Genomic DNA, 23,175 nt, shown 5'->3' with positions numbered 1-23,175 from the left:
TTTTTTGGCGTGGCGCTCCCCTCAAAATCCATACCAGACCTGAAGGGCCTGGTTTGGAACCAAGGGGGGAACCCCACGCCGTGTCTTTTTTCCCGTTTTGCCATGAAGGCCCTTGTTCACACACTTCCTGTCATAGAATGGCATTACTTTGTCCCTGTCCTTCTGCTCCCATTTTGTCACATGAGTTCCAGATAAAGACTTCAGGGCTGTCTGTCTGTCACCATCAAGAAACCCATCCTGAGAAATGCCACACAGCCATTGCTGGAGTGCATGAGTAAACAAGAAGAGACTGCAAATAGGCTGCAGGAGCTTACTAGCGCTAAGATGCAAAAAGGACCAAGAAAGTAAAAACTAGTATTTTTTTAAAAATTGCTTTATCAAACTAGATTTTTTTCCCCATTTAGGGTTTACATCTACTTTAAATTGGAAGTAAACTCCACATTACTTACCTCTTTCTTCAAAGATGTGATGCCCACGTAGCCCCATGCTGGTGCCCGGTCTTTCTTCAACTTCAACATCTTTGGCCATCTTAATTGGCCAGGCTAGAATGATATACAACTCCAATGCATGTGCAAGGAAATTAATTAATGCCAACAATGTACTTCTAAAGAAGTTTGCTAAGAAAAGGGTAAAAAGATCCCAAAGGGTCTCATGTTTAACACAGTCGGTAGTTGCACATTGTCTGTAAAGAGTCATTAAAATGCAGGAAATGACATACATTTCGATTAGTGTGCTGTAAGCAGGTAAAACAACCCCAGCAATTGTCAGTGAATACCCAGCAATTCAAAGACACCTTTTACTGCAAGAAAAGTCAGCTGAAATGCATCAGTCAGTATTTTGCTTAGCACACCACAGTGCTAACAACTAGGTTTTAATGACACCATAAACTTCTGTCACAATGATATCGATGCATGGCTATTCACTGGGGTTTCCCTTGACAAGCATGCCACATATGGAAATATTATGCCCTTTAAATTGTACATACTTCCACAGTGTTCTCTACAAAAGAATAATACAAGTTCGTTGAGCTAAATAAGTTCAAGCCAATCAACAATCTACAATCTCAATCAACAATCTCAAGCTTTAGGTGACCCACTTCTACTTATCTATCCTATAAAGCAAACCTGTTTTGAGGAGAGGTAGAGTGTGCAACTACTTCTGGGGACACAAGGTCACTCATAATTACGGTTTTCCTTTATATACCAACTGTGTAGTTACACTGCATTCTGCAGAAAGTAATGCTCAGGGCAAGGAATGAACCATTTAAAAGGCACCTCCAAGATACAAGAATAGGACTTTTCAACGTCAGTCATTTTTTTGAGATTTTGCAGTGTAGGGATGCATTTTTCTCCAAATTCATTTTTCCATCCAGTCAGGGGCGTAACTACAGGGGTTGCAGGGGTTGCAATCGCTACCGGGCCCCATGCTCCAGGGGGCCCGGTAGCAAACCAGTGGGTGAACTTCCAGGATCGCAAAGGTCACACTTGCGACCGGACCCTGGCATTGCACCACTGTGGGGAGGCCCCAAGATTGCAGGAAGGGGGCCCACAAGATTGCAGGAAGGGGGCCCACTGCAGAACTTGTGAAAGAATCCTGCTGCGGGACCGTAATAAAAGGCCATGCAACGCGTGTAAAGAGCCCCAGGATTAGTGGGAAGAGCCCTGGGCTTGAAGGTAAGGGCCCCGGCCAGGGGTCTGGGGGGCCCTTCATGGTTTCTTGCATCAGGGCCCTGAAGGTTCTAGTTACGCCTCTGCATCCAGTCATCTGGTTTCTGTGTCCCCATTAAAGATTATAAGGATTGAAAAAAAAGAGAAATTATACACAGTCATATTGTTTATCACAATTTCAGTGGCCTAAAGGGACACTTAGGGGTTTCTGTCAAGGATTACTGCCTACAAACTGTGCAAGGGCCTTGTGGCTTGTACTTAATACCTATTTTCTGGACATTATGACAATAAGGTTTGACAAGCCACAAAATGTGTGGAGGGAATGCAGAAGTCGTACTGAACACACTGCCACCCGTATTTTTATAAAGGTCACAGGTCAATATAAGGGCTTTTAATGCAGCCCTGTCGTAAATAGTGGACGTATAGTGAAACATTACACATCCTGGTGTGAAATTTTGTAACTTCCGAAGCAAAATTCTGGTTCATATTGCATAATTTGGTCTGTAATGGAGATCTCTTAATAAAAAGTGGTCACATAAATGTAAGAGATGATACCAATTAGTTAGACACCAAATGCACCTATTTTACAGGGTTCATAAGGCTAATAAAATACTAATAGGCAAAGAAGACTAGATTGGAAGGCTAATAAAATCTTCTAAGTAATATATGCATATGGATAATATCATAATTGGTCTCTAATGAATCAAAATGTTATTCTGTTATATATTTAACAGAATAACATTTTGATTCATTAGAGACCAATTATGATGTCAACTCGTCAAATTGCGAAACCTTGTCATCTGGAAATTTAGATACATTTACAATAACTAGCATTAAGGAAATGCCTGATGGAGCATAATAAAACACTCCAACACCCTTTCAGTAGACCCCTACAGACCAGTTCTCTTATTTAGCACTGGAACTATGAAGGAATGCTAAGAATCATTTATGAGAGTTGGTGACTCTAATATATCAGATTGGACCCCTCTGCAAGTAAACTGGACTCTACATGGAACCAAAGACCAGGCAAAATTTTATTTCATATAATTTAACTGTTGCCAATTGTCTGCTTTGTAATATTCTTTTACTGTAAATCGTTTCTTGCACTGTACTTTCCTTTTTCTTCATTAAAATAATAATTAAAAATCATTAGGCTAAATATCTAAATTTTTCTAATCAGAAATTAAAAAAGCGTTTTTCCTCTTTAAAGCGGAGTTCCACCCTAGTTATACATTTTTTTATAAAAATACCCCGGGGACAGTCAGGGCTAGCACATTCCACAATGGCTAGCCTCTGATCTGTCCCGGGTTGCACTTACCTTTCAGGAGAAAAACTTACCTTGAAATTGTCTTCTCCAGCGCTGCCATCTCGGGTGTGGGCAGCTTGAAGCCAGCGCGATCCTCTTCCGCGTCCTCTTCGGTCCTCTTCCTCCTTCTTCGGTCCCACGATGCACTGCAGCGGCCCCGACGTCACTTCCGGGTCGCGCGCGTCATCCCTCCACAGCTTCTGGGCATGCCCAGAAGCTGTTTAGAAGGGAATGACGCGCGCGCCCCGGAACTGACGTCGGGGCCGGTGCAGGCGCAATGATTCCTGGGAGCGATGACGTTCAGCTCCCAGGAATCATTGCAAAAGCCAGGAAGTGACGAATCGCCGTGGCCGCCGAGGGGAGGAAGAAGGAAGTAAGGTGAGTATATTTTCTCTAAAAGGTAAGTGAAAAAAAAAAAAAAAATTGCGATTATCCATTTGTTTTTCAGGTCACCGGGAGCGAGAAGATGGAGGTAAGTATAAATTTCGGGTGGAACTCCGCTTTAAGAAAGCTACTATATTGTAAACTCTGTTACATTCCTGTCTCGGTGTGGCAGTGAGTGATACAGGAATGTTCTTTAAAAAGTCAGAATTGCAACAGCGTGTTTCCATTAAAACATGTATTTGATAGCTATAATGAATGTGTGTGTGTGTATCGAATCAACTGCTCAGTTAACCTGCTCCAGTGACAATCTTTCCCAGTCTGCTGGTGCTGCGATTCGTGTCCTGTGAGCTGGAAATTTCTGTGCAGGCTGAGGCTGAGTGCAATCGTCACAGACAGGATAACACTTCAGTAGTTATTCCTAGCTTTCACTAGAATCTGATTGTCCTAAAGCTATACAACCTTGTATGGGAACGCCTTACCACCAGTATTATTTGTTAGTTTTTACAAAGCAGTAAAAAACGGCAAGGACAAATTAGGCTATACTGGGGACATTATAAGAAACTGTCTATAGTCCAAAACTAACATACTTCTATTCTAAAGGAGGCTGAACACTACTTTTCACAAAGGAGGTGGATAAAGGAATCCGCTCTGCCAGGACATTGTATTTTGACAGTGGCACCTGTTTTCCAACATGTTCCCTCAACAGAAGTCAATCAAATTATCAACTTTTGTCGAATGGAGACCACCACACGCTGAACAAAATTTGGCCAGTTCCTGCTGAACCAGCCAAATTTTTGGCCAGTGTAAGGCCAGCTTTAGACTAACTTGCTTCGGTTAGGCTCCACTGACATTTATGCATTGAAAACTGCAGATAGATGGTTGCTCTTTTTCTGGGGCTACAATAGTTTTGTCTACACACACAACCTTTTTTTTTTTTAGGCAGAAGGAACCTTTCAGAAGCACAGAGAAACATATTAATCCCATATAGTCTTGGTCTGCTTGGGAATCCAATCTAGGATCCCAGAACTACAAGGCATCTGTCCTAACAATGAGCCATTTTTTTAATCTTCCAATCTAAAAATAAATGTAAATTAGAAAGTCTGGGAAATGAGGAGCACCAATTATTTGCGCTGGAGAGTAATTTTACCAAAAACAAGGAGGTTAACCTACCTGAAAGTAGTGTTTACTACAGTCTGAAAATTACAGCAACGTACATTTTAATAAGGCCAGAAACTGGTCAAACCTAAATAAACACAAACCAATTTACAGCTGACTTAAATGTGTGCCAAATTATTGAAGAATGCAGAAATAGTATCAGGGGAGCAATGTGTAGAAATGATATGCTACATTAGCAGTAGCAAGGAATGACAACAGCACAAAGCCAGCAGACAACAAGGGCAGTACAATTTAAGCCACACTGTAATAGCAGTCTGTTTAAATATACGAGTTGTGGCCTTGTGTAATATGGTGCCTAGCACCCTGGAGACAACTTCCAATATTTGACTTATTTACTGCTAGCAGAATATTGTCAAGTCAGTTTTACTCTTTGTCTTATTCAAAGGCTAACTTGGTCTTAGGCTGGCCATACATTATACAATTTTCTTACAATATTCTGTACAATTTTCTTTAGATTTACCTTCAACTATGTAGTACAAATGTCTGCCTGATAGGATACAATTGAAAGCATTGTTTGGTTTTGACCTCATATTATATGGTTTTTGGTAAATCTAACAGAAAATTGTACAAGAAAATTGAACATGTATGGCCAGCCTTAGTCAAAGGCTCCTGAGATGGACTAGAAACTATGGACTTTGTAGTGTACATAAAGCAGTGCACGTGACTGTGACTAACGTGCATTGTCATTCCACACAAGTCGGTGGAAAAGGAGGGGTTTGGGAGCTTACAGAGGGCATTACAAGGAGCTAAAAAACACAGTAAAAAATATTTGATGGAAAATAGATTACAGATTCATTAGGTACTGGATGCATAAGAATTATTTTTATAATATATAATTTAGTGTCACTTTTTTATGGCAATACTGTGATAATTATAGGTATGCTGTACATAGCATAATGTGCAGACTTTGACATTTGAGGCACAACACAGCAGAGGCAGCAGCTAACACAACTCCCATATAGGTTGTTATGTGCAGTTACATTCACTCCTATTCAAAATGGTAGTTCGCAAAATGCATGTGCAGGTAATATTTTTCCATCTATGGCTTTATTTAAACATTTGTATCCAATCACTTCAACACTGCAAACCCCCCCTCCCCCCCCCCACCTTTCTGCCCAGGCCGATTTTCAGCTTTCCAGCGCTGTCGCACTTTGAATGATAATTGCGCAGTCATGGACCACTGTACCCATATGACATTTTTATCTTTTTTTTTTTATTTCACACAAATAGAGCTTTCTTCTGGTGGCATTTAATCACCACTGTTTTTTTTATTATTTGCCAATGAAAAAAAAAAAACAAAACAAGTTTTTCCATATTTCGGTTATAACATTTTGCAAATAAATAATCTTTTTTCAAAAATTTAGACCAAAATGTATTCTGCTACACTTCTTTGGTGAAAATAACCCAAATCAGTGTCTATTATTTAGTCTTTAGGAAAGGTATAGAGTCTACAAACTATGGTATATAAATAGAGGTGCATTTCATAAAATTTGAATATCTTTTAACCACTTAAGCCCTGGAGGATTTTCCTGCTAAAAGACCAGGGGGTATTTTGCGATTCGGCACTGCGTGACTTTAACGGACAATTGCGCGGTCGTGCGACGCTGTACCTAAACGAATTTGACGTCCTTTTTTTCCCACAAACAGAGCTTTCTTTTGGTGGTATTTGATCACCTGTGCGATTTTTTGATCACGCGCTATAAACAAAAAAAAGCAACAATTTTGCAAAAATAGCAATATTTTTCACATTTTTTTATATGAAATTCCCCAAAAAAAAAAATGGAAAAATCAAAATTTTTTAACATTTTCGGCCAATTTGTTTTATCCTACCTATGTTTGGTAAAAAAAAAAAATCGCAAAAAGCGTATTTTTATTGGTTTGCGCAAAAGTTATCGCGTTTACTAACAAAGGGAAAGATTTTTGTCATTTTTGTTGTTTTTTTTTTTAACGCGTAATGGCGGCGATCTGCGATTTTTTTTTCGGTACTGCGACATTGCGGCGGACAGATCGGACCCTTGACTGACATTTTTGACACTTTTGGGGTTACCAGTGACATTTCTACAGTAATCAGTGCTATACATATGCACTGTTACTGTAGAAATACACTGGTAGTGAAGGGGTTAACTTTATTTGGGAGGGAGGGGCTGTGTGTGTCCCTAGGGGCGTGCTTTCTACTGTGATTGGCTGTGGCTTGAGCTGTAAGGACACTGATCAACGGATCTACATAGTAGATCCGTGTGATCAGTGTCTTTACACCGAGGAGAATGACAGGTGGCTTGTTTACACAAGCTGCCTGACATTCTCCCTCTCCCCCGACGATCGTCGAGTGACCGGCGGACATCGGGTCCGCTGGTCACACGCGCGGGGGGGGGGGGGTCCGTGACCGCGCGGGAGCGCGCCTCCGCGGGCGCGCGCTCGCTCCCCAGACCCTCCCAGGCTAGTGACGTTGCCGTTGCCGTCACTCTGCCTGGCAGGGGCTGACCGCCGCAGTAAATCTACTTGCGGCGGTCGGCAAGCGGTTAAAAGGTAATTTATTTCAGTAATTTAATTCAAAAAGGTAAACTCATATGTTTTATATAGATACATTACACATGGAGTGATATATTTCAAGCATTTCTTTCTTTTATTTTTCATGATTATGGTTTACTGCTAGGGAAAACCCAAAATTCAGCATCTCTGAAAATAAGAATATTACATAAGACTAATAAAAAAAAAAAAAAAAAAAGATTTTGAATACAGAAATGTTGGCTTACTGAAAAGTATGTCCATGTACAGTATAGTATGCACTCAATACTTGATTGGGGCTCCTTTTGCATTAATTACTGCATCAATGCGGCGTGGCATGGAGGGAATCAACCTGTGGAACTGCTAAGGTGTTATTGTTATGGAAGCACAGGTTGCTTTGATAGTGGCCTTCAGCTCATCTGAAGTGTGCTGTCCCTCATCTTCCTCTTGACCATACCCCACAGATTCTCTATGGGGTTTAGGTCAGGTGAGTTTGCTGGCCAATCAAGCACAGTGATACCATGATCATTAAACCAGGTATTGGTACTTTTGGCAGTGAAGGCAGGTGCTAAATCCTGCTGGAAAATGAAATCAGCATCTCCATAAAGCTGGTCAGTAGAGGGAAGCATGAAGTGCTCTTGAATTTCCTGGTAGAGGGCTCCGCTGACTTTGAACTTGATAAAACACAGTGGACCAACACCAGCAGGTGACATGGCTCCCCAAATCAGCACTGACTGTGGAAACTTCACACTGGACCTCATGCAACTTGGATTCTGTGCCTCCCCACTCTTCCTTCAGACTCTGGGAGCTTGATTTCCAAATAAAATGCAACATTTTCCACAGTCAGAACTATAGAGTGCATACTATACTGTACATTGACATACTTCTCAGTAAGCCATTATTTCTGTATTAAAAATCCTTTTTTTTTTTTATTGGTCTTCTGTAATATTCTAATTTTCTGACACAGGACACTACAAATATCCCCCAAATTACCCCTTTTTAGAAAGTAGACAGTCCAAGGTATTTATTTAGTAAGAGGCATGGCGAGTTTGTTGAAGTTGTAACTTTTGGGTGCAATTATTTGGAAAATTAAGATATAAAAAAAAAACCTGTCATTTTTTTTCTTTACTTCTGTTTTCTTTTCTTTCTACATATTGTCACCAGTCCGGTACAGCCTCATCATATAACTGGTGGTGGTGATCAGTGACACTGACTGGTGGCGCGTTTCGGGAGGACATCATATGACATCCACCAAGAATGAAAAAAGTCTCTCCAGTCATCATTTGATATTTGCTGGACAGGAAGTGGTTAATGTGGTGTTTTGTAGGTGAATTGTCAGTTTAGGCATGTTTTACATGCATTACCATTCATCCCTATGTATTGTGCTTTAGCTAGAAAAAGCACCACAGATGATTCAAGCAGCCTAATTTACCACAATGCTATCACTAAGCGGCAACATGCACCCCAACCAGCTTGTACACATTATATCCTACACTCACATCAGTGGATCAACGGGATGCACCTGATGAAGCAAACAGATCAGCACATTCTGAGCAGCAGGCTTCATTTTCTCAGCCCCTCTTTTTAGTGTAACAGACCACCTGCTTTCCTTATTTTCTCATACCCTCCCTAAACTGTCCTTTGTGATACGGGTGCTTAAGCTCATGCAGAGGATGCTTTTTTAGTGAGTCACGTCAGTCCAAACTGCAGTTTAAAGGCTTTCTTGCCCTCTTTTATGAAACAACCTTAAAGTGTTACTAAACCCACAACAGTAGAATCAGCCTGTATATACAGTAAAGCATGCTTGTTATACTAACACTATAAATGATCTACAACAAGATAAAAAAAATTCATCCACCACTGCGCCACAGAGAAATTAAAAAATTGTATCTAGTGAATGAAACAAAAAAACATGTAAATATTGATTTTAAAACAGTGAGACCCGGTTCACACTAGCGCGACTTGGTCGCCTGACAAGTCGCGGTGGGTCGCCTGCCATAGATTAGCACAGGACCCGTTCTAATAGGAGCGACACAAGTCGCTCCGACTTAGAAAAAGGGTCCTGTACTACTTTGGGGCGACCTGGAGGCGACCTGCATAGAATTTAATGATAAGAAGTCCGTGCAGGTCGCCCCGGCAAGTAGCGTCGTCCCTATGTGAACGGGGTCTTAATATCCAGTTGCCACTTTAAAAAGTCAAACAAGGGGGGCGTGACCGGAAGTCGCCTGAGGAGGACGCTGGAAAGAGAGCTCCGGGCCGAGACTTTCAATCGACAGCCATCCGACCGTTTTGGGCGCTGGAAGACAGCTCAAAACGGTCCATCCCGACTCTCTCTGGTGCCCCCTCCATATATTGGTGATTATTTAGTGTGGCAGCGGCCTGACTCCCATCCGGGGACATTGCGGCCTAGTAGCGGCCGGAAGCCGCGACCAGCCATCCAGTTCGTGACGGACACCCACAGGAGCGGGGATCAGCTGGCCCAACCTGCTAGCCATTCTCCGAAGCACACACTGGGAGATTCCTCCCCGAAACGTCCCTTGGGCCTATACACTATCCGAAGCCGCGGCCTTGCCTGTAATCGCCGCGATCGCGGCGGGGGGGGGCCCGGAACGCCCACACTGAACTTACAGCCCCCCATAATCATTGACTTTCCCCCTGAGGCCCACCGGGACCACCTCCATTGGATACATATCCACCTGGCAGCAGCAGACGCCTGGGTGCCCCAGTATTGGATTCGGGGCCCACCCAGCAGCCTCAGCCACGGCCTCTTCTCTCAACAGGGATACCAGGCAGCCGGATTCCCGGTAAAGTGTCTGTGACCCCCCCTTCAGGAACTTTATGCTCCCATCCTTTGCTCCTTGACCCTGCTGCACACCCCACACAAGGACTTATAACTCCCTCCTGCTGCATATGGAGTTATTACCACAGCCCTTCATTCCCACATTAAATATCTGATCTCTACACGGCTGCTTCCACACTCAGAGACCCATATCCTCCTCAGCTACCAGCTCAATCTTTCCTTTGGCGGCGAATGCGGTGTCTTCTAGGTAAGACATGACAGCCTAGAGCTCCGCATCTCTGGGGATAGGACAGCCTTGCCGCATCGAGTCACCATCACCTGCTTTGCATCTGATAGACCCAACTACCCGTCCGACCAGAGATGGTATACGGGGGCACCAAATCAAAAATCAAAACTAAATCCATCAGGGACGTGCTAATCAAGTCATCTTCCAAAATGGCGGGCCCGCCATCTTCCAGATCACCCCACACTCCCTCTCGTGTACATTCCTCGGCCCATCCACAGGAGGGGGAATTTGACCCTGACTTTGGACAGACCCCACTTATGCTCCGGGGCGACACCTCACAAACTGACCTCATCCAGCAATTTGAGCGGATGCTCACTCGGGCCCTGAAAACGACCTCAGATGCTATAACGGACAGGCTCACGCATGAAATCAGGGAAGTGGGCCTCCGCACTACAGTACTGGAGCAGCGTACTGAAGAACTAGAGGTAACGACAGGTAACCATGCTGAGGAACTCGAGACCCTCAGAGAGGAGAACCTGACCCTGCAATCCCGTTTGGAGGACTTCGAGAACAGAGCCAGGAGATCAAATATCCGGATCAGGGGTATCCCAGAATCGGTAGAGGACCTTCAATCCACCATAACAGCACTTTTTCAAGAGTTAGCCCCTTCTATACCAATTGAGCGACTGGAAATGGACAGGATTCATAGATCCCTAGCCCCTCGCTCTGATGATGGACCGCCAAGGGATATCATAGTGAAACTTCATTATTTCCGCTCCAAAGAGCAACTCATGGCAGCTGCCCGCAACCGGGAGGCTTTACACTTTCAGGGTCATCGCTATCAATTCTTTCAAGACCTATCACAAGCCACCCTTACTAAGCGCAAAGCTATGAAACCTCACTTACTCACCCTGCAACACCATAAGATCATCTACCGTTGGATCTTTCCCTTCGCGGTTCGTTTCTCCTACAAAGGTACCTCCTACCAATGTAAGTCTTCCGAAGACTTGCAACATGCTCTCCGGGAACTTCACTTGACACCCCCAGAACAACCATCGGAAGGCTCTAAACGTCGAGCTGCATCCTCCTCACCACAGAAAGAACAAGCCCACGCTGGCCAAGAAGTCCAGCCAGGAATCCACAAGAGAGGCCGCTACTCTTCACCGACTCCACGTCCTGTCCACGCTCCTGAAGATTCCATGGACTGATGGGACACCACGCCGTACACTAGCTTTCCAATACCTCGGCGAGCGCCTTGTTGCTCTGCCGACCCCTTTGGGTACCACGGTACTGGTGCCTCCTTGATACAGTATCTATGAACCCTTCTTTTTCCTTTTTTTTTTTTTTGCCAGCAGCCTTTTTTGCTGCTCAATGCACTCTTACCAGGCACTTGTGGTTGTTTATTAGTCTCCATATTGACCCCCCAAGTTAATCACAAACTACCCACGGATGGGTAGTAATAGTCCTCACTACACCTTTTGAGCCAGCTTACTAATTGTTAGCCTTGCCGCTTTATCTTCCCCCAACACCATCGCTGCCTGTTCTGAGTGCATTGATATGCAGTAGACACTCGGGGCTTAATACCCTGATTGTCTACTTCTGTTTATATAGTTGGGTATGACTGTCCACCCTAATAAGTTTTATTGTTCAGAGTTTACTGTATGATTGACTCGAATTGCTTACTTTATTACATTATGCTTTTTTAGGCTGTCCTAGACCCGGGGACTGCTCACTGCACCCCATTTTTTGTCCACTAGAGCCAGCCCTGACTGGATTGGCATCTATTGGACCCTTTGATTCCTCCCGGCGGGTTCCACAGTTCCTTCCGGAGGACACCTTTAGGTTTTATTAACCTTTCAAGACATTCCCTAAGCTTCCCTTCCCCAGCTTCCCTCTCCCCTCTCTCCCTCCGGCCTTCCTTCCCATCCCTCCCCCCCCTCCCGGGGAGAGTCTCCAGCCCCTAGCGCCCGACTCCTACCTCCCTCTCCCGACTTCCAATCTTCACCATGTCCACCTTGAATGTGCTTACCTTAAATGTACAAGGCTTCAACTCTCCTTCTAAAAGAGTGAAAGCTTTCCGGTCGTTTTCTTCTCTATCCATTCACGTGGCTTGCCTCCAGGAGACGCACTTTTCATCGCAATCGACGCCCAAACACTTTGGCCACCAGTATCCACAGGTCTATACGGCCTCTGCCCCCACGAAGCAACGCGGGGTGCTGATTGTGTTTCATAGAACTACTCCATTTACGCTTCAGAAAGAGATCAAAGACCCTGAAGGTCGGTACCTCCTCCTGATTGGTCGACTTCTTGACTCTGAGGTCACAATCGTGTCCTACTATGCCCCTAACAAACATCCCCAGGCCTTCCTTTCCCACCTCCTGTCTGTCTCTAACACGCACAAGAGCGGCACGCTCCTGCTTTGCGGCGACTCAAACCAAATGCTCTACCCCCTGCTAGACAAATCCCCTGCCCCTACGACTCCACAACGACTCTCTTTTCAACAGCTCCTTAACCAACATTTTCTCTTGGACACGTGGCGTGAGCACAACCCCATGCGGCGGCAATACACCCACTACTCTCATCCACATAAAGTATTTTCCCGGATTGACCACATACTTACCCATGTGGGCACGTCCGCACTTATCTCCACTTCCACCATTGTACCGTGCTCTTGGTCTGACCACGATGCAGTGATCACCTCCTTCTCCTCCATGGTGCCTAAACCTAACCTTCGCTCTTGGCAAATCAATGACAGCAAGTGGCTAACCCTACTCACCAACTTGAACTAGAACGAGCCATTACTGACTACCTGACTACAAACTCTCATCCAGACACGTCCCCCTTGACTTTGTGGGAAGCCCACAAACCTGTTATTAGAGGGATATGCATTAGCAGAGCCTCGTACATACGCAAAGAAAAGCGTCTCCTGCTCCACAAGCTAGAAGCAGCCTTTTACAAGGCCTCACCAGACTTTCAGGCGACCCACATGCCTACCACGAAACAGGCTCTTGACAAAGCACGTCTGGAATTAGACCTCCTCCTGTCGGAATCGGCGGAACAAACGCTCCGAAAATCTAAACACACTCTCTATATGAAAGCGAATAAACCTGATACATTCCTAGCTCTGACACTGCGTAAAGCCGACTACACTCCGAAACCTATACGCCTTAAACTATCCAAGGACAACTACTCCAGCAACCCCCCTAAAATCCTCCGCAAATTTCGTGACAAACTCTCCGCACTCTATAAGGACCCCTCTGGATTCGATCAAACACAGCTAGACTCCCTACTATCTTCCGTTCAACTACCTTCCCTATCATCCTCCCACAGGGAAATGCTGGAACAGCACCTCACAGCTGAGGAACTGCAGCAAGCCATAAAGTCTTTGAAACCACGTAAGCGCACAGGCCCAGACGGCTTCTCCGCTACTTATTATAAACGCTTCGCTCCCATTCTGATCCCCCCTCTGGTAGGGGCGCTCAACTCCCTGCTAGATGGGCACCTCTTCCGGGAGGAGTCACTAACGGCTGCTATTTCTATGATTCCTAAACCCAACTCCGACCACACTTCTTGGTCTAACTTTAGACCCATCTCCATACTGAATATAGACATTAAACTACTAGCCAAAGTCCTCTCCACCCGTCTCAATACCGTCATTGGGTCATTAGTTCACGCAGACCAAACGGGCTTCATCCCGTCTCGTCAAGCAGGCGACAATGTCAGACGGACTACTCTCCTAGCCCACATCGCTAGACAACGCCGCATTCCCTCCTGCTTCCTCTCCCTTGACATCTGCAAAGCCTTTGACTCCTTATCCTGGCCTTACCTTACCTCGGTCCTCGGTCGTTGGGGATTCGGCTCACATTTTATGCAGTGGGTGAAAGCCCTTTATCGGAACCCAAGAGCATATGTACACTACTCCGGCTTCCGGTCTGACTCCTTCCCCATTGAAAGAGGCACACGACAAGGCTGCCCCCTCTCCCCCCTCCTATTTGCCCTAGCTATTGAACCCCTCGCTATCCTTGTACGTGCTGATCCTAACATTAAGGGAATTGAGCTAGGGGGACATCACCATAAACTCTGCCTCTTTGCGGACAACGTCCTCGTTTTTCTTACTGCCCCCCTGGTGTCGGTTCCTAGCCTCTTACGTACCCTAGCAATCTTTGGCTCCGTCTCGGGCCTCGTGGTTAATCCTCGAAAATCGCTAGCTCTAAATGTATCTCTCCCGACTGATGTCCATTCCCACCTTAGGTCCTCACTCCCGTTCCCTTGGGCAACCTCGTATATCCCCTATCTGGGGGTGAACCTCACGGCTGACCCTGCTGGGCTCTACTCCGCTAATTACCCCCACATGCTGTCTACACTTACGAACCTCATGTCTAAATGGTCCTCCCTGCCCCTATCTTGGATGGGGAAAATCACAGTGATCAAGATGTCCATTTTACCCAAAATCCTGTACCTCTTTCGAGTTCTCCCTATTCAGGTGCCGGCCTACTTCTTACGCATCTTACAAAAACGAGCTTTGGACTTTATTTGGAGCAAATCTAAACCTCGCTTACCGAGACCGACGCTATACCGCCCACGAATTCGCGGCGGGCTGAGCGTACCGCATTTTGCCAAATATTATTACGCAGCACAACTAGCTCAGCTCCCAAAATACCACGCCACAAAGGAAATTCCACTGTGGGTTTCCCTAGAAGCAGTGGAATGTGATCCATTATCTGTGGCCAATCTGCTCTGGCTACCACCCGCACAACGGCGGAGCGTTACCAACCCAATCACGAAACATAGCTTGACCATCTGGGATAGACTTGGTCGACGCTTCCACCTGCAATCTCCTCATAACCCCCTACTCTCTTTTCTCCGCAATCCGTCCTTCTACCCGGCCTGGTCCTCACGGACTTCCTTCTCCGCCTGGACTAGTGCTGGCCTGATACGGGCCCATCAATTCTTTACCTCGCGCACCTTCTGCCCATTCCCTACCCTGCGGGAAACTTATAATCTCCCCTCTGGGGAAATATTCCGCTACCTACAACTCAAGCATTTCTTTACACAAGCTACTCCGATTAGGGAGAACTCCGCCACCTTCTCGACCTTTGAACGCGCATGCAAAACTGACCCTCACAGACGTGGACTCCTCTCTGACCTCTATGCCCACCTCCTGTCGGCTCAGGAGACCACACCGCCTACATACATAGCCAAGTGGGAACGTGACCTGCACATCACACTTGATCACGAGGACTGGATACATATCTGGCAGGCTACCAGATCGGCATCCCCAAATATTGTTGCACTCAAAACGAATTACAAGGTCCTCACCAGATGGTATTTGGTTCCCGCTAGGATCTCTAAATATGTGCCTCAGTATTCCCCGCGTTGCTTCCGGGGGTGCGAATCCCCGGGTACTCACGCTCATATCTGGTGGGAGTGCCCTGTGGTTCAAGCCTTCTGGTCCAAAGTGCACGAAACTCTGTCTACCATGTTTGGCGTCCCTCTTGTCCCTGACCCGACATCTGCTCTCCTGAATCGCAAGCCACCTAACCTTACACACCGTCAATTCAAACTTTACCTATATGTCACGACGGCTGCAAAGCAAACCATCGCGAAAGCATGGAAAACCCCCACACTCTGCCATCTGGCTATGCTACACAGGGTTACCCAAGCCATGCTCCATGCTAAAACGGAAGCAATTTTGTTAGACAAACTGACCCCCTATGAGCGGCTATGGCGACCCTGGATTGACCATTGCCTACCTCCTGGCCTTGACGATAGCTTTGTACTCACCTGATTGGGCTTCCTCACTTCCGGCTCACTTCTCCCTCCTGGGCCCCTAGTAGGGTTCGAGGCTCCCTCCGGACACCTGCTGCTACCTCCCCCCCACAACCCTCCCCTCCTTACCCTACTTTTTTCCTTGCCTGTCAACCCAGCCCCCCCCCCACTCGGCCCCTGGCGTACCCACTTGAGAGCTATACCTTGGTTCTGGTTGAGACCCCTTCTGTGTGGGGGTCCATCCACACAGCATGGCCTCGTGCCACACCTTCAGCTTGAGTGTATCCTCATTGCATCCCAGACGGTACGTCGGGTCGATCCCATATATGTATTGCATTTGTTACATGTTATTTGTATGTTATATACAGTAGTATTGAATCACAATGTGCCTTGTTTTATCTAGACAAGTACCTTCTATTTTCAATGCATATTGCTGTACCATGTTTCTTTTGCCTTCAATAAAACCGTTTAAAAGAAAAAGTCAAACAATGTAAACCATACCTAAGACCAACTAAAAATAAGTGAACAGCGGTGCTCAAGTGTATCCCAAAACATAATATATATATATGTGAACATACATGAATGAATAAAAAGTGTATGTAGGTGTAGATTATATATATATATATATATATACACATACATACACACACATATACACATACACACACACACACACACACAGTATCTCACAGAAGTGAGTACACCCCTCACATGTTTGTAAATATTTTATATTATCTTTTCATGTGACAACACTGAAGAAATGACACTTTGCTACAATGTAAAGCAGTGAGTGTACAGCTTGTATAACAGTGTAAATTTGCTGTCCCCTCAAAATGACTCAACACACAGCCATCAATGTCTAAACCGCTGGCAACAAAATTGAGTACACCCCTAAGTGACAATGTCCAAATTTGAGATACTATACATCTCACAAATAAGGTCACCCCAGTGATCAAAAAAATGTGAAATCAAAAGTCCGTCAATAAAGTACAAACTTTTGTGGTATAATGCACTCAAACGTCCTTCAGCCTTGTGAAGATCTTCACGCCACACTGTTAGTGCTCCATTCATCCATTCACCTCTCCCCATAAGTAAAAAACTCACCAAAACTTCATGCCTTACATGCTCGTGTTCGGCAAACAAGCGATTTTACCATACACAGTTAATGTAAATCCAACATTGTGCTTTCCACCTCATATGTGGGGAGAAAAAAGAAAAGCTCCACTAGTGTAATATGTCTCCAAAATCGTAGAAAATGTATTAAAACAAAACTAACAGCACTTACATCATACAAGATAAAATAAAACATAGGATATACTGTATACATCCAGGAAACGACCAGCAATAAAATCAAAACCAGCAGGCAACATCTCACCATACTGGGAACCACGCCGGAAAGTCACTTCATGTTTTCCAATCGCGTCACTTCTGGTTGCCGTACAGCCATGTCCAACGCGTTTTGTTATCACAACTTCATCCAGGGATTCAATTCGATCCCTGGACAAAGTCATGAAGCTTTTTTTTTTTTAAGCTTTTTACTGCTTGTTAAAAACATTTAAAAATGTTAATGTCCTCAGTCTGGGTACAAATGAACCTTAAGCTTACAATGCACTACTACTGTAACTGTCAGAAGCAGAAATCAAGATGCCCATCAAGTAAGTTGTTGTGTGCTGAGCTGGCAGAAAAAAAAGAACTGTGCAATGCATTTAATAGTCTAAAGCCCTGTTAACTTAGCAGAATCGACAGCAATGAATATTATATACACAAGACAAAATACAGGGATAAAGGAAAAAGTATGTGTCCTTCACAAGTGCAAATATTATTCCAAACATGCACACAAAAGGTGCCCTTTCCCTCCTTTTTTTCTTTTTTGACCTTTGTGGATTTTCCTTCTGATTAAAGAGCCTCTGGGCAAAAAAACATTAGAATGTAGAATGTTGTTAACTAGCTAAAGCTGAGTACACACTGTGTCAGTGTGTACAGCAGTCTGTCTGACAGAAGTCAGTCTAAAGCCTGGCACACATGGCCGGTGTCTGGCTTCTATCAACGGGCATGGAGGGAAAAAAGCTGCTGATCGGCATCTGATCAGCGCTTGCAGGCAATGGCTGTGAGCGATAACCAATGTGTTCCAGCGGGGGGAGGGGGGGGGGCGGTGCAGTCTCCCTGTCAGAACACAATAGCACAGTGGGGAGATCGCTGTACTAACATTGCATAGTTAGTACACTGAGCTTCTCACAAGCTCCTCAGTTTTTTTTTTTTTTTTATTGTTCAGCCCGCAGGGTTAAACAAAAAAAATTAAAAATAAAAAAATAATTACCATGTGTAAAGCATGGTATACATAGTATACATAGCATGTGGAAGGGACATGCTGGAAAACAAGCATCCGATCAGCACTCGCAGCCATTGGCCGCAGGCACTGATCAGTGTATTCTGGCAGAAAAAAAAACTTGCAGTGTGTACCGGGCCTAATGTTTCATTGCACTACTTTTTTCATCAAATTTAGCACCACAAGAAAACTTGCTTTGTTACCCTGAATGTGTAGAAGTGAGAAAATTGCATATCACAGAATCAATACACTTTATATGAATAAATGATAGGCTTCAAAGATGTAATGAGATTACATACCTCTCATGGCTGCATGACATGGTAACTGGTGTGGGGATTATGACCTGAGGTATATGGTCAGCTTTCTCCTGTCCAACCAGGTAGACAAGATGGAGTTCAGATGAGCCCAAAATCTGTAAATCGTGCCAGTTTCTCACTGAGAAAACAAAATATTCCTTTATTCCTTTAACATGGCAACTTAGTAACTTCTGCTACATCAAACCCTCATGCACACTGAGTGTTAAAAACGCTCCTCTTAGGGACGTTAGTGTTTTGTATTCTTTACCTCTACAGTAAATGCCCCTCGTTGTTAGCATCAATGCACACATAGGCGTTTAGAAGTGTTTAGAGACAGGGGCGTTTAGAGGCAGAAAAATAAAACTTCCCTTCCAGCGCATTCAGGAGCAGCAGCGTTTCGGAAGAAAAAACGCTTGACGCGTGTAAACAAACATAAATGTGTCTAAACGTGCGATAACGCTAGGCACATCGAGCTCGAGCATTAATTAATTTCAATTGGCAGAATAATTTATTTTTCTGGTCAATGAAATTAATTAACCCCCAAACGCTTGACGCACCTAAACACGTCTAAATGCATCCAGACCCGTTTACATGCGCCAAGCATTTTTTCCACCAAAATCCTGCTGCCAGGAGGAAAAGCATTTAGGAGAGCTCGGCAACCACCCTGTGTGCATGAACTATTTTCAATGCTTCTGCTTCTAGCCTTAGTATTAAATGGATAGGAAAGTATATTATATTTGTTTTAAACTTTGATTTACATTTCTTTAGTTGTTTCGTGGTTTCTGGCCTAGACCAAAATTATGTCATACATCTCAGGCGTCTTTACAAGCATTTTGTTTCTTTCATTTGAAAGAGGAGAGGAGGGACTTTCTCGGCTAAGCATGCCCTCCTGCCTGCATGCCTAAGCTAAGGGCAGATGGATTGCAGGAAACAAATGCTACATGATTCATCTGCCCTTACTCCAGATGCTAGGAAGTGATTTGTCAACAAAATAAAGCATGGAGATATGGATGGATTGGTGAGTTTGTTATGAATAATAAAATTAATTAAATAGCATTTTCAGTTTGTGGTGTTTAGATACAGTTTGGTTCTGCTAAAAAATTCCATGTGTAATGCTACTTTTTGGGCCAAGCTGGCCCAAATGAACAATTTCCAATACAGCCACTGTGAATGTTGTATCGTACTGTACTACCACAATATTTGCAAACATACCTAAAAGCACTGTAAACTTTCAAGTATTAGACTCCATTCACACCAGTGCGACTTGTCAGGCGACTTGTCAGCCTGACAAGTCGCGCTCCCTCGCGGTCCATTGACTGCTACAGGACCCGTTCTAATAGGAGCGACACAAGTCGCTCCGACTTAGAAAAAGGGTCCTGTACTACTTCGGGGTGACCTCGGAGCGACTTGCATAGACTTCCATTATGTGAAGTCCTTGCAAGTCGCTCCGAAGTCGTGGTGCATGGGAATGCACAAGTCGCCCCCGAAGTAGTACAGAGTCGCGCGGCCCCAGTGTGAACCGGCTCTTAGTGTAGTTACAGTAGTGAGTAAACCCCTCACATTTTTGTAAATATTTTATTATATCTTTTAATGTGACAACACTGAAGAAATTACACTTTGCTGCAATGTAAAGTAGTGAGTGCACAGCTTGTATAACAGTGTCATTTTGCTGTCCCCTCAAAATAACTCATCACACAACGATTAATGTCTTAACCGCTGGCAACAAAAGTGAGTACACCCCTATATGAAAATTTCCAAATTGGGCCAAATTAGCCATTTTCCCTCCCCGGTGACATGTGACTCGTTAGTGTTACAAGGTCTCAGGTGTGAATCGGGAGCAGGTGGGTTAAATTTGGTGTTATCGCTTTCACTCTCTCATACTGGTCACTGGAAGTTCAACATGGCACCTCATGGCAAAGAACTCTCTGAGGATCTGCAAAAAAGAGTTGTTGCTCTACATAAAGATGGCCTGGCCTATAAGAAGATTGCCAAGACCCTGAAACTGAGCTGCAGCACGGTGGTCAAGACCATACAGTGGTTTAACAGGACAGGTTCCACTCAGAACAGGCCTCGCCATGGTCGACCAAAGAAGTTGAGTGCACGTGCAGCATCATATCCAAAGGTTGTCTTTGGGAAATAGACATATGAGTGTTGCCAGCATTGCTGCAGAGATTGAAGGGGTGGGGGGGGGGGGGTCAGTCTGTCAGTGCTCAGACCATAAGCCGCACACTGCATCAAATTGGTCTGCATGGCTGTCGTCCCAAAAAGAAGCCTCTTCTAAAGATGATGCACAAGGAGCCCCGCAAACAGTTTGCTAAAGACAAGCAGACTAAGGACATGGATTACTGGAACCATGTCCTGTGATCTGATGAGACCAAGATAAACGTATTAGGTTCAGATGATGTCAAGCGTGTGTGGCGGCAACCAGGTGAGGAGCACAAAAGCACGTGTGTCTTGCCTACAGTCAAGAATGGAGTGTCATGGTATGAGGCTGCATGAGTGCTGCCGGCACTGGGGAGCTACAGTTCATTGAGGGCAAGGGGGTTTTTTGGTGTCTCACGCCAAGGTAGTGGGACTTTATGGGCAAGTAGTATTCAATACAAAAAGAATAGAAAAAATAATAAAATAGAAAAGTTTTAATTTATTAACAATCTTTTGAAAGACAAATATAAGTAGTATTGCATCTCAAGCTGTGAGCATTAGTGTTGGGTATAGGCCCAAATGTGATAAAGATAGAAAAAGAGGATTCTAGGTGAATCCGTGACAATTGTGGTAATTGTGACAGTCAATATGGATTCTTGTCTCTGTGCGTCCTAAATAAACTCAGGAACAATTTTACAGAGTTTCATCCATAGTTCCCTGACGCGTTTCGGCTATATCAGCCTTTTTCAAAGGTTTCTGTCACCCAGCTGAAAAGTATAAATAATAGTATTTAATATTTCCGTTGGAAATATACATAATTATAAGTGTGTCAAAGTGCTAAGGGGTACATACTTGTTTTTTCAATCCTGTTTCTGCAAACCAAAGAAAATCTCTCTGCATCCTCCAAGCCTGCAGCAAGGAGTCGTAAGGTACCACAGCCTGGAAGGATATATTATATTGTTGTAATGGGAGGAGTATATATAATATATTATAATAAGGGTAATTATTACCATTATTGCACTCACCTCCAAATTTAAGAGGTGTTCATATGTGAATCTCTGCTCAAGGTTCCAATGGTGTCTTAGAAAATTCTGAAATAATACATGTATATGTGTATAATTATGGGACATCTCCCAAATCAATGATTGTATATAGGTATCCAAATTCCAAACACTTACAATTGCAGAGTTTGGGTGGGGACGAAGGGGATGTGTCTCTCCGCTGCTTCACTCAAGGGATGAGCTGTTACCCCATTCTGAAAAGTACCATGGTTTGTGTCCATGAAGTGATTTAACAGTAATGGTTTGTGAGTACAAAGTATTTTATTGGTGACTTCAAGGAGTATAGAGTGAGCACTTACATTTGGGGGAGGTCTGAAAGAGAGGCAAAGTCCTTCGCAGCATGCAGCTCCACGTCCGTCCTGTTCCCTCTGCAAGAGGGAAGTGAGGAGGGACGCCGGCTCCCCGGCCTTATAAAGCCGCCCGCGCATGCGCGGGAGGCGCCGCGCTTGATCGGCTTTTTCCGTCAGTGACTCGGGAGCTTCGTACTGCGCATGCGCCTGGGTGATGCGCGCGCAGTACGAACCGGTCCTGACAGTTTGGCCGCCGACACGGAATGACGAGATCTGGGAAGCAACCTGCCGTAACCGGCGGGTGAGGGGAGAGATCTTGCAACCCCCCTTCCCGTCTCAGTAGAACCCCTGTCACTGGGAGTGGCAGGGGTTACCGTGCCAGGTGCAGGTTGGAGAAAATACAGGGTGGTTTGCTAATGAAGCAGGATGTACATATCAATATACAAGAAGTATTTTCCATCATAACAATAACAAAAATAAATAAAAAATAAATCATTATTCATATATATAACATTCTTGGATTAATTTTAACAGCAGTAAAAATATATGATGCCCAGAAGGATATCCCCCCAGAAGGGGGGATGTTTGATGAACATTTACAGGTCTGGTACACCAAAAAGAGGGGGGGGGGGGGGGATTTGGGCAGGAAAATAAGAGGACGTTTAAATTTATTTTTTGGTCACTGGTAATTGGTATTACCATGTATTATTAGTCTGTTTTGCCAGAGGCAAAACCTTCCAAAAATGGTCTGAAACTTTCTGTTTCATTAAGTCCTGGATGTTTTGTGGCATTGAGACGCCTGATCCATCGCATCTCCATTTGCAAAAGTTTTTTGTTCCAATCGCCCCCACGTTGAGGTATGTGCATTCTCTCAAGGGCAATAAATGTTACTTTTGGCATTTTGTTGTTATGTGTGTTTTTAACATGTCTGCCAAGTGGTAGATGGAAGTTGCATATGGTCATGCTTTGGATATGTTTATTAATCCTCTTACCCATCTCTTGTTTCGTCTTACCGACGTAAAAAGACCCACATTCGCACCTCATAAGGTAAACGACCCCCCTCGTTCTACAATTAACATAGTGACGTGGTCTAAAGTGTTCACCATTTGGGAGGATGGTGTCTGTACATTTTTAATGACACTGCACTGTGCGCAAGTGCCGCAAGGGTATGTAACCTTGTCCTTACAGGAGTCTTTTCGTTTTTCTTTAAATTCACTATGTATTAGA

The 23,175-nt window shown here is 44.5% G+C and overlaps 1 protein-coding gene across 1 annotated transcript in view; it reads right to left on the bottom strand.

Moving 5' to 3' along the window:
- TSEN15 (tRNA splicing endonuclease subunit 15) overlaps nucleotides 1-23,175 on the bottom strand; it is a 67,592-nt gene that overhangs the window by 32,473 nt on the left and 11,944 nt on the right. The window contains exon 3 of the mRNA XM_082266090.1: nucleotides 18,459-18,594. Within this exon, the coding sequence (XP_082122216.1) occupies nucleotides 18,459-18,594 (136 nt within the window). The remainder of the gene's footprint in view (nucleotides 1-18,458; nucleotides 18,595-23,175) is intronic.

Source organism: Pelophylax lessonae (assembly GCF_965119305.1).
Source record: "Pelophylax lessonae genome assembly, chromosome: 8".
Classification (NCBI taxonomy): domain Eukaryota; kingdom Metazoa; phylum Chordata; class Amphibia; order Anura; family Ranidae; genus Pelophylax; species Pelophylax lessonae.
The sequence above is the reverse complement of the archived record's forward strand: the minus strand, read 5'-3'. Positions and strand labels throughout refer to the sequence as shown.